At 38.9% G+C, this 13,293-nt stretch overlaps 1 protein-coding gene across 2 annotated transcripts in view; it reads left to right on the top strand.

Annotated features, from left to right (window-relative positions):
• The window catches only part of SLC39A5 (solute carrier family 39 member 5), a 157,455-nt gene extending 144,462 nt beyond the window's left edge, over positions 1–12,993 (top strand). For both annotated transcript variants that reach the window (XM_053708099.1, XM_053708098.1), the window contains exons 10-12: positions 8,375–8,455; positions 8,594–8,784; positions 12,603–12,993. In XM_053708099.1, coding sequence (XP_053564074.1) covers positions 8,375–8,455; positions 8,594–8,784; positions 12,603–12,746 — 416 coding nt within the window. In that variant the 3' untranslated portion in view covers positions 12,747–12,993. The remainder of the gene's footprint in view (positions 1–8,374; positions 8,456–8,593; positions 8,785–12,602) is intronic.
• Positions 12,994–13,293: the final 300 nt, after the last annotated feature.

Raw genomic sequence — 13,293 nt, 5'->3', positions numbered from 1 at the left:
CACGATTTCCCCATAGGAATCAATGGGGAGAGCCGGCTGAAAAAAAGTCTAACAACTGCAATAAAGCAGCGTATAGCTCCTTAATGCAGCCCCTTTGATTCCTATGGGGAAATAAAATTTATTTCTACACCTGACACCCTAACATGAACCCCGAGTCTAAACACCCCTAATCTTACACTTATTTACCCCTAATCTGCCGCCCCCGACATCGCCGCAACCTTCATTATATTATTAAACCCTAATCTGCCGCTCCGGACACCGCCACCACCTACATTATACTTATGAACCCCTAATCTGATGCCCCCAACATCGCCGACACCTACATTATATTTATTAACCCCTAATCTGCCTTCCCCAATGACGCGGCAACCTACCTACACTTCTTAACCCCTAATCTGCTGCCCCCAACGTCGCCGCCAATGGCGGCGATGTCCGGTTCGGCAGATTAGGGGTTAAAATATTTATTTTAGTGTTTACGATGTAGGAGGGCCTCGGTTTAGGGGTTAATAGGTAGTTTATGGATGTTAGTGTACTTTTTAGCACTTTAGTTAAGAGTTTTATGCTACGGCGTTGTAGTGTAAAACTCTTAACTACTGACTTTAAAATGTGGTTCCAGTCTTGACAGGAGAGGCTGTACCGCTCACTTTTTGTCAGACTCGTAATACCGGCGCTATGCAAGTCCCATTGAAAAAAGAGGATACGGATTTGCAGTATTTCCAAGTCTGGCCAAAAAAGTGAGCGGTACACCTGTACCTGCAAGACTCGTAATACCAGTGGGCGTTAAAAAGCAGCATTGGGACCGGCCAACGCTGCTTTTTAAGCCTAACCCACAACTCGTAATCTAGCCGTATGTATTTGGACTGTGAGATGCAGTTGAAAATAATTGGATAGATTATATTACAATTATAAGTGTAACTTTTATTCTACAAACTTCTGCATTAAAGGGACACTATACCCAAACATTTTCTTTCATGATTAAGGTAGAGAATACAATTTTAAACATTTCAATTTACTTCTATTACCTAATTTGCTTCATTCTTTAGATATACTTTAATGAAGAAATAGCAATGCACACGGTGAACCAATCACAGGAGGCATCTATGTGCAGCTACCAATCAGCAGCTACTAAGCATATCTAGATATGCTTTTCAGCAAAGAATATCAAGAGAATGAAGCAAATTAGATAATAGAAGTAAATTAGAAAGTTGTTTATAATTGTATGCTCTTTCTAAATCATGAAAGAAAAAATTTGGGTTTCATGTCCCTTTAAGGTCTATCGATTTTGGCATGGTTATAAGTTTTTAGCTGGAGCAACAACTAGTATAAAGATGTGTCAGCAATATGTGCAGATTTGTTATAGTACAATAGAAACTGGATGAAAAGAACTATACTGTAGGGTTACCATCCCTACCTTTATTTTCAAGGATCTCCCTCATTTGCGCAAACATTTTTATAGTCTCCCAAGCTCCCTCTTTTATCTGCTTGTAGAACATTTTTCTCCCTTATTTTTTACAGTATGTAAAATCCTAATTTCACACATTAAGGCTCAGATTATAAGTGTAGAGGTATTTGATGCTACAGTTCACACGCTGAGTGTCACACCCGTGCCTGGAGTTGATCCTATGACCTCTGGTTTCTAGCCAGTTGCCTTCCCCCTTGAGCCATAGGAAGACTCAGGCTCTGGTTGAGAACTGCTTATTCTACTGCCTGCTCTGACTGGGTCTCTGGCTCCACCTGCTTGCAAGCTGCAGGCAGTTATTACTCAATCAACGCCCCATAAAAGCTGCTTCCTGTGTATACCTGTGTATAGAACTCTATTCCTGGGTGTGCTACAGCCATTCCTGTTTCTGCTGTTCTCTGTGTCTTTCCTGGACTCAGCATTTGGGTTCTGATTTGGTTCTTTTATTGCCCGCAAGATTCTGACCATTGGCCTGGACATTGTTTACCCCTTTGGATCCTGATTTGGATCCTGATTTGGCAGTGTATTTAGCTTTACGGTATTGACCTTTGGCCTGAAATAACTTTGATTTTGTCTTGTCCTCTGGATTTGTCACTTCCTGGGTCTAACCTTCCATGCTGGGGCAGTATGTCTCAACGCACAATTTGCGGTAAACCCGATTGCATATTCTCAAGTGTGCTAACCCGACATGAAAATATAAATATTTCACATTCCAGTGTTCTTCACATAGCAGAATATGTTCTTTTTATTTACAAATGCATATTTCTATATGTATCTGATGGTATTTTAGTACAATATATATTTATACCTATAGATATATATATATATATATATATATATATATATATATATATATATATATATATATATATATATATATATATATATATATAATTATATATAGGTATATATATATATATATATATGTATATATAGGAATATCTATTTAGAAATACTTAGAACATATTCTGCTATGTGCAGAACATAGGAATGTGAAATATATTCAGTAAATACACAGATAAAACCTTTATTAAAAAGAAATATTGCATAAATATGTTTTCACATGTTTTCATCTACTTAACTGCAAAGGACTCCAATGCAATATATGTCTATTTATGTGTTTATATGTCTACATATGTCTGTAAATACATATATACACATATAAATACACATATATAGAAATATATGCACCTGAGACCCTCATATCTTTGAGGCCTTACAACTGTTATTGTGTAATATTTTTTGTGAATATTTTTTATTATTGGTGTTGGTGTTATTATGAGTGTAACTGTACTTGTAATGTATTTTTGATGTATTTTGTGACATTTTTGTTTTGCGGAACAGTTACCAGAGCTCTGACGAAGCTTTAATGATTGTAGCTTAAAACGCAATTGTGCTTAAGGGACTGCGTTTACTTTCAACTTCAAATATGGGTGGAAAACCCGACACGCACAAACAACAGCAAAACACCACTTATCTCTCACTCGTAACTCTGGTCTTAAGTGCTTTGTGTAGTAACTACTGTATAATCTGTTAATTTCCTAATGTGAAATTGGTCGATTCCTACGTCTCCCTTGTTTTCTACTCTACTGTATAGTAATATAGAAATAAATAAAAGCCATTCTGAGCATATCTAACTTTCACAGCTTAGTAAACACACCTGCCTTCCCACAGTATGACTTGATATATATTTATCCCTCTGCAGGTAAGAATTGTGGCCTTGAAATGCATGTGGCACTAGTAATCTTAAGTAATCATAGGGTAAAGAGGAAAACAAGTTCATATAAGGCCTCTTCTTACAGTTACTTACATATTATTTACATTCCCCAAATTATATCTCTCCCCATGCTCGTCTATGTCATATTTTACTAGGTTTACTAGAACTTAAATTTCACCGTTATCAAGCAGTTGTTTATTTCATCACACATACATGAAAATACACGCACACACTCTCACACACATGCATATAGACAGGTCACACATACATGCAAGTGCAAGCACACACTCTCACACACATGCATATAGACAGGTCACACATACATGCAAGTGCACCCACACACTCTCACACACATGCATATAGACAGGTCACACATACATGCAAGTGCAAGCACACACTCTCACACACATGCATATAGACAGGTCACACATACATGCAAGTGCAAGCACACACTCTCACACACACATGCATATAGACAGGTCACACATACATGCAAGTGCACGCACACACTCTCTCATACACACATGCATATAGACAGGTCACACATACATGCAAGTGCACGCACACACTCTCACACACATGCATATAGACAGGTCACACATACATGCAAGTGCACTCATACACTCTCACACACATGCATATAGACAGGTCACACATACATGCAAGTGCACTCACACACTCTCTCACACATGCATATAGACAGGTCACACATACATGCAAGTGCACGCACACACTCTCTCACACACACATGCATATAGAAAGGTCACACATACATGCAAGTGCACGCACACACTCACACACATGCATATAGACAGGTCACACATACATGCAAGTGCACGCACACACTCTCACACACATGCATATAGACAGGTCACACATACATGCAAGTGCACTCATACACTCTCACACACATGCATATAGACAGGTCACACATACATGCAAGTGCAAGCACACACTCTCACACACATGCATATAGACAGGTCACACATACATGCAAGTGCACGCACACACTCTCTAACACACACACATGCATATAGACAGGTCACACATACATGCAAGTGCACGCACACACTCTCACATACACACATGCATATAGACAGGTCACACATACATGCAAGTACACGCACACACACGTGCATATAGACAGGTCACACATACATGCAAGTGCACTCATACACTCTCACACACACGCATATAGACAGGTCATACATACATGCAAGTACATGCACACACACTCTCTCACACACACATGCATATAGACAGGTCACACATACATGCAAGTGCACGCACCCACTCTCACACACATGCATATAGACAGGTCATACATACATGCAAGTACACACACACACACTCTCTCACACACACATGCATATAGACAGGTCACACATACATGCAAGTGCACGCACACACTATCACACACACACACATGCATATAGACAGGTCACACATGCATGCAAGTGCACGTACACACTCTGTCACACACACATGCATATAGACAGATCACACATAATTGCAAGTGCACGTACACACTCTCTCACACACGCATACATATAGACAGGTCATACATACATGCAAGTGCACGCACACACTATCACACACATGCATAAAGACAGGTCACACATACATGTAAGTGCACTCACATACTCTCTCACACACACATGCATATAGACAGGTCACACATACATGCAAGTGCATGCACACACTCTCTCAAACACACATGCATATAGACAGGTCACAGATACATGCAAGTGCAAGCACATAAACTCTCTCACACATACATGCATATAGACAGGTCACACATAAATGCAAGTGCACGCACACACTCTCTCATACACACATGCATATAGACAGGTCATACATACATGCAAGTGCACGCACATAAACTCTCTCACACACACATGCATATAGACAGGTCATATATACATGCAAGTACACGCACATACACTCTCTCACACATACATGCATATAGACAGGTCACACATACATGCAAGTGTATGCACATACACTCTCTCACACATACATGCATATAGACAGGTCACACATACATGCAAGTGTACACGCACACTATCACACACACACACATGCATATAGACAGGTCACACATACATGCAAGTGCACGCACATACTCTCACACATATAGACAGGTCGCACATAAATGCAAGTGCACACACACACTATCACACACACACATGCATATAGATAGGTCACACATACATGCAAGTGCACATACACACTCTCACACACACACACACACATGCATAAAGACAGGTCACACATACATGCAAGTGCACATACACACTCTCACACACACACATGCATATAGACAGGTCACACATACATGCAAGTGCACGTACACACTATCACACACACATGCATATAGACAGGTCACACATACATGCAAGTGCACGTACACACTCTCACACACACATGCATATAGACAGGTCACACATTCATGCAAGTGCATGCACACACTATCACACACACACATGCATATAGACAGGTCACACATACATGCAAGTGCACATACACACTCTCTCACACACACATGCATATAGACAGGTCACACATACATGAAAGTGTATGCACATACACTCTCTTACACACAAACATATACATATAGACAGGTCATACATACATGCAAGTGCACGCACACACTCTCTCTCTCACACACACACATGCATATAGACAGGTCACACATACATGCAAGTGCCTGCACATACTCTCTCACACACATACATGCATTTAGACAGGTCATATATACATGCAAGTGTACGTACACACTCTCTCACACACACATGCATATAGACAGGTCATACATACATGCAAGTGCTTGCACACATACACACTCACACATGCATATAGACAGGTCACACATACATGCAAGTGCACTCATACACTCTCACACACACGCATATAGACAGGTCATATATACATGCAAGTACACGCACATACACTCTCTCACACACACATGCATATAGACAGGTCATATATACATGCAAGTACACGCACATACACTCTCTCACTCACACATGCATATAGACAGGTCACACATACATGCAAGTGCACTCATACACTCTCACACACACGCATATAGACAGGTCACACATACATGCAAGTGCACGTACACACTCACACACACACACACATGCATATAGACAGGTCACACATACATGAAAGTGTACGCACATACACTCTCTCGCACACAAACATATACATATAGGCAGGTCATACATACATGCAAGTGCACGCACACACTCTCTCTCTCACACACACACATGCATATAGACAGGTCACACATACATTCAAGTGCCTGCACACACACACTCACACACACACATGCATTTAGACAGGTCATACATACATGCAAGTGGACGCACACACTCTCTCTCACACACACATGCATATAGACGGGTCACACATACATGCAAGTGGACGCACACACTCTCTCACACACACACATGCATTTAGACAGGTCACACATACATGCAAGTGCACGCACACACTCTCTCTCACACACACACATACATATAGACAGGTCATACATACATGCAAGTGCACGCACACACTCTCTCTCACACACACATGCATATAGACAGGTCACACATACATGCAAGTGCAAACACACACTCTCTCACACACACACATGCATATACTGTAGACAGGTCACACATACATGCAAGTACACGCACACACTCTCTCTCTCTCTCACACATACACACACACACTTATAGACAGATCACACATACATGCAAGTACACGCACATACACTCTCTCACACACACATGCATATAGACAGGTCACACATACATGCAAGTGCATGTACAAACACTCTCTCACACACACATGCATATAGACAGGTCACACATACATGCAAGTGTACGCACACACTATCACACACATACATGCATATAGACAGGTCACACATACATGCAAGTGCACGCACACACTCTCTCACACACACACTTATAGACAGATCACATATACATGCAAGTGCACGCACATACACTCTCCCACACACACATGCATATAGACAGGTCACACATACATGCAAGTGCATGCACAAACACTCTCACACACACACATGCATATAGACAGGTCACACATACATGCAAGTGTACGCACACACTATCACACACACACATGCATATAGACAGGTCACACATACATGCAAGTGCATGCACATACACTCTCTCTCACACACATGCATATAGACAGGTCATATATACATGCAAGTACACGCACATACACTCTCTCACACACACATGCATATAGACAGGTCATATATACATGCAAGTACACGCACATACACTCTCTCACACACACATGCATATAGACGGGTCACACATACATGCAAGTGCATGCACATACACTCTCTCACACATACATGCATATAGACAGGTCGTAAATACATACAAGTGCATGTAACACCCCACACCCGCCACTTTTAACCATTTAAAACTGCCTCCTGCAGTTATTAATAAAAAAAATTAACAAGATGCTACATTTTTATTTATTTTTTATAATGCACACTACACTAAATTTCGGGGGCAATTGGGGGACATTTTTAAAATTAACCAGAGGTCTCGCCTCTGATTAATTTTTGAGTGCTAATAATAACCAGCCACTTGTAATGAATTTGCCCGATTGCGGGTGCGTGATAAATTAGCGCTCCACTTGTAATCTAGCCCTTAATTTTTTTAATAATTACATTTTCATGTCTTCATATATTCTGCTGTTCCGGTAAATGATACTCTATTTCTTACTTCAGTGACAATACAGGCTGTAGCCAATCTTATCGCGCCCCCTTTGGCGTCCAAAGCCAGGGGCGTTATTATTTACTTAATACGATTAGCTACAGCCTGAATCGTCACTGAAGTTTGAAATAGAGTATCTGTACAGGCGGAGGTACGGCGGAATATATCAAGACATCACAGTGTAATTATTTTAAAAAAAATAAGCCTTACAAAGCCTTTCAGGAATTAAAGTCCCCATTTTTTACTTTATTATTACTAATATTGTAAACACAAACGTTAAAGTTTACCATCAATGTAACTATTATATACGATGCTGAACAAAATTAAATTATAGTGTGAAAATAATACTAAACTTATAGATAACTGCTTTATAGATGAAGTATTTTTGTAGAAGGAGTCTTCCCTCATCCTTCATTATTTAGAACACTAGTTATTGTTTTATAGGGGCTGCTCTCTCTGCGGGTTTTTCTGGAGGACTCAGTACCACTATTGCAGTTTTTTGCCATGAGCTGCCCCATGAACTCGGTGAGTATTAGATGGGTAACACAACACTTTCTATGAGCACCATAGGCCAATAATCACCATTTTCTTGCTGCCTGAAGTAATAGTTGATTTACTACTTTTTATAGTAAATATTGTAAACTAGTATTAGCCTTCTTTTAGGAGATTTTGCTGTAATGCTGCAGGCTGGGGTCCCAGTGAGAAGAGTACTTTGTTTTAGCCTGATGTCGGCCTTCCTGTCATACTTGGGTATGGTGATTGGAGTTCTAGCCAGTCAGAGTTCGGCTCAAGTCACCCCCTGGATATTTGCTATAACTGCTGGAATATTTTTATATGTTGCTCTAGTAGATATGGTATGTATGCATTATACACAAAACATATTATCTGTGTATGTGAGATAGAATTGATTTAAACATCTGTGTAAATTTGTGTTGCTAAAAAAAAAGTACTTTAACATGCATTAAAGGGACATTATAGTCGACATACATTTGTATTAGCAAATTTTTCCCAGTAAAATGATTATTTCAGTGGCATATTCTGTCACATACAGATGGGCTTGGTCGCTGAATGTTCTAGTTAAAGTGACAGCAAGTAATAATGTTTCCAAGTGAGGCAATTTAATCTACATAAGTATAGTACTTACACTGTAAGATTTTTATTAATAAATGTAATATACATTTAAAATGTAATCAAGTATCTCCAACAACATCTTATAATGCTCTCCTCTCCCTTCCAAATACTTGCTGTAATGTAGTGACATAAAGGCCCCTATTTATCAAGCCGTCAACCGCAAATACACTGGAATTCCGCAGCGTAATTGTGGAGAGCTTGATTCGCCTCATTTGTCAAACCCTACAGACCGGCAAAAGTAGAAATTTGTGACGTAACATACGATACGCCGGTCTCAGTCCGACACAGATCGATGCTTACGTCACTACAGATGTTCCGAATGCAAATTTAGCACTATCTAACTACTTTTGCTAGTTAACAAATAACTACCAGGTACGATCGCCACTATTCCGGCTCAGCGTACCTGGTTTTCAATCCGCTGCCCTAGAGGCGGCGGATGCCATAGGAATCAATGGGAGTCTTAAAAAAACAACGAAAGCTTATGTTCGCTGCTGCCCGATATCCCATTGATTCCTATGGGAGAATAAGTTATGTTTACACCTAACACCCTAACATGTACCCAGAGTCTAAACACCCCTAATATGCCGCCCCCTACACCGCCGCCACCTACATTATACTTATTAACTCCTAATCTGCCGCCCTGACACCGCCACCACCTACATAAAGTCATTAACCCCTATCCCACTGCTCCCGGAGCCCACCGCAACTAAATAAACGTATTAACCCCTAAACCGCCAGCCCCCCACATCACCATAAACTAAATTAAACTATTAACCCCTAATTCTAACAACCCGCTAACTTTATATTAAATATTAACTCATCCCTATCTTATAATAATAAATTTAAACTTACCTTTAGATTTAAATTAAACTATATTAAATTAATAATTAATCTAAACCTATTATACTAAAATTACATTAAACTACAAATTAAATTAAATATATTATATATTTAAACACCTAACCCTACTCAAATAATTTAAATCTACATGAAAAAATTACTAAGTTACCAAAAACTAACAACTAAGTTACAAAAAATAACAAACACTAAGTTACACAAAAAAATAAACACTAAGTTACAAAAAATAAAAAAGAAATGATCAAATATTTAAACTAATTACACCTACTCTAAGGGCCCTATGAAAATAAAAAAGCCCCCCCAAAATAATAAAACCCCTAACCTACAATAAACTACAAATAGCCCTTAAAAGGGCCTTTTGCGGGGCATTGCCCCCAAAAAATCAGCTCTTTTACCTGTAAAAAAAAAAATACAAATACTCCCCCCCAACAGTAAAACCCATCACCCACACAACCAACCCCCCAAATAAAAAGCTAACTCAAAAAACCTAAGCTCCCCATTGCCCTGAATGGGACATTGCCCTTAAAAGGACATTTAGCTCTATTGCAGCCCAAGTCCTAATCTAAAACTAAAACCCACCCAATAAACCCATAAAAAATCCTAACACTAACCCCAGAAGAATACAGTTTTGAAGATCCGACATCCATCCTCCAAGAAGCCGGGAGAAGTCCTCAACGAAGCGGCCGAAGTCTTCATCCAAGCCCGCAGAAGTCTTCATCCAGACGGCATCTTCTATCTTCATCCATCCGGCGCGGAGTGGCTCCATCTTCAAGACATCCGACGCGGAACATCCTCTTCTTTCCGACGACTACCGACGAATGAAGGTTCCTTTAAATGACGTCATCCAAGATGGTGTCCCTTAGATTCCGATTGGTTGATAGAATTCTATCAGCCAATCGGAATTAAGGTTGAAAAAATCCTATTGGCTGTTGCAATCAGCCAATAGGATTAAGCTTTCATCCTATTGGCTGATCCAATCAACCAATAGGATTGAGCTTGCATTCTATTGGCTGATTAAGGGCTATTTGTAGTTTATTGTAGGTTAGAGTTTTTTATTTTCATAGGGCCCTTAGATTAGGTGTAATTAGTTTAAATATTTGATCATTTATTTTTTATTTTTTGTAACTTAGTGTTTATTTTTTTGTGTAACTTAGTGTTTGTTATTTTTTGTAACTTAGTTGTTAGTTTTTGGTAACTTTGTAATTTTTTAGTGTAGATTTAAATTATTTGAGTAGGGTTAGGTGTTTAAATATATAATATAGTTAATTTAATTTGTAGTTTAATGTAATTTTAGTATAAAAAGTTAGGTTACATTTTTTAATAGTTTAATATAGTTTAATGTAATTTTAGTTTAAAAGTTAGGTTAGATTAATTATTAATTTAATATAGTTTAATGTAATTTTATTATAATAGTTAGGGTAGGTTAATTAATAGTTTAATATAGTTTAATTTAAATCTAAAGGTAAGTTTAAATGTATTATAAGATAGGGATGAGTTAATATTTAATATAAAGTTAGCGGGTTGTTGGGTTTAGGGGTTAATAGTTTAATTTAGTTTATGGCGATGTGGGGGGCTGGTGGTTTAGGGGTTAATACATTTATTTAGTTGCGTTGGGCTCCGGGAGCGGCAGGATAGGGGTTAATGACTTTATGGAGGTGGCGGCGGTATAGGGGGTGGCAGATTAGGGGTTAATAAGTATAATGTAGGTGGCGGTGGGCTCCGGGAGTAGAGGAATAGGGGTTAATAAGTTTATTATAGTTGCGGTGGGCTCCGGGAGCAGCGGGATAGGGGTTAATAACTTTATTTAGTTGCAGCGAGGTCCGGGAGCGGCGGGATAAGGGTTAAACAGTTTAGTATAGTGTGGGTGTTTAGTGACAGTATACAAATAAAGCTGGGAAAAAGCCGAAGAGCAGTGAGATCGATGACTGTTAGTTAACAACAGTCCGCTGCTCATCGCCCCGTACTTGGTGCGCGGCTTTTTGACAGCTTTTTTGTTAAATATGGAGAGCATATTCAGGTCCGCGGCAGCGATGTTAGGTGATGTCAGGCGAGCGTATTGGTGTCGTCGAATGCAAGTAAGTTGACGGCTTGATAAGTAGGCCTCATAGAGTGGTCTCAACTGCTCTATACATGGAATAGCATGTGTGAAAAAGCAGCATATAGAGATCTGTTTCCCCTCAAACATAAATTGTGTGAAAACAACATATATATTTTATTAGTATAATATTTTAAACTTTACAAAATAAACAGTAGTTAGAGGTTAAATGATCAGTAGATCATTCAGAGATGGTCCAGAGATCTAAGATGCTGCACCAATTTTAGTTAAAGAATCAATGCTATACAATTGTTTTTCTTTGTTCCTTTCAAAAGAGATTTAAAATTGCATGGAAGTTTGACAAACAAAAACACAAAACCAGACTTATTTCTGTGTATAATAAAACAATTTTTTTTTGTTGCTGGACTTGTGAAACCTTGTTCTCACCAGCTAATACAGCCGTGGATTTTCCCTATTAGCCACTGAAATGAAATTCTGCAGAATGCAACAGTCATTTCCTGCTACTGTTTCTTGCAAAACAATTATATTTCATTGTGGTTATTTCACTGTGTTTCACCTTTAACAGATTGTTTTGTAAGCAGTAATTCCTAGCTATATAGTAACTGTGTGCTCTCCAACTCTTTGCAGCTTCCCCAGATGTTGCACCGTGGAGACTCTGATCCCGGCCACGGAAAGGACTGCATCATTCATAGTCTTGGTTTCCTTCTAGGAGGCGCCATAATGCTTTGTATTGCTCTGTTTCAAGATCACATGATTTTTATTGATCTATAGCGATCATATAGAGGTGGATATTGGACTAACTCACTAAACTTTGAGGAAAGTACAAGCTTAGATTATTTTTTTTTGGTCCCTAATTAAATACCTTCTGCTTGTTCTTTGCATATCTGTTAGCATATATTAGATTTAATAAAATGGAGGAAGGCAAAATGTAATTGAAGGAGCCCAAAGTCACAATATAATGCAGTACTATGTCACATCTACAAATCTATCAGAATAAAGAGGAAGAGTAGGAATTGCATTTATCTGGTCTTGGAGTTTAATACTTGGTTTTGTAATAGCTTAAACATTAACAACACAGTATTATTTTAAACACTCCCAAATATAATATAATCCACGGTTTACAAGTCTTATAGGCACATTATGTTATGGACATGTTAAATAACTGCTTCATTGTAAATTCCAACAGCTGATGGATAATGATCGTGTAAGCCAAGCCTGGTACCTTAATACTTTATTTAATACTCAAGTACCACATCTTCCTCCTTGTTCTCTATTTGCCATGGTACATCGTTTTTCACTGCTCTAAAATTAACATCAC

Source organism: Bombina bombina, chromosome 3 (assembly GCF_027579735.1).
Source record: "Bombina bombina isolate aBomBom1 chromosome 3, aBomBom1.pri, whole genome shotgun sequence".
Classification (NCBI taxonomy): Eukaryota; Metazoa; Chordata; class Amphibia; order Anura; family Bombinatoridae; genus Bombina; species Bombina bombina.
The sequence above is the reverse complement of the archived record's forward strand: the minus strand, read 5'-3'. Positions and strand labels throughout refer to the sequence as shown.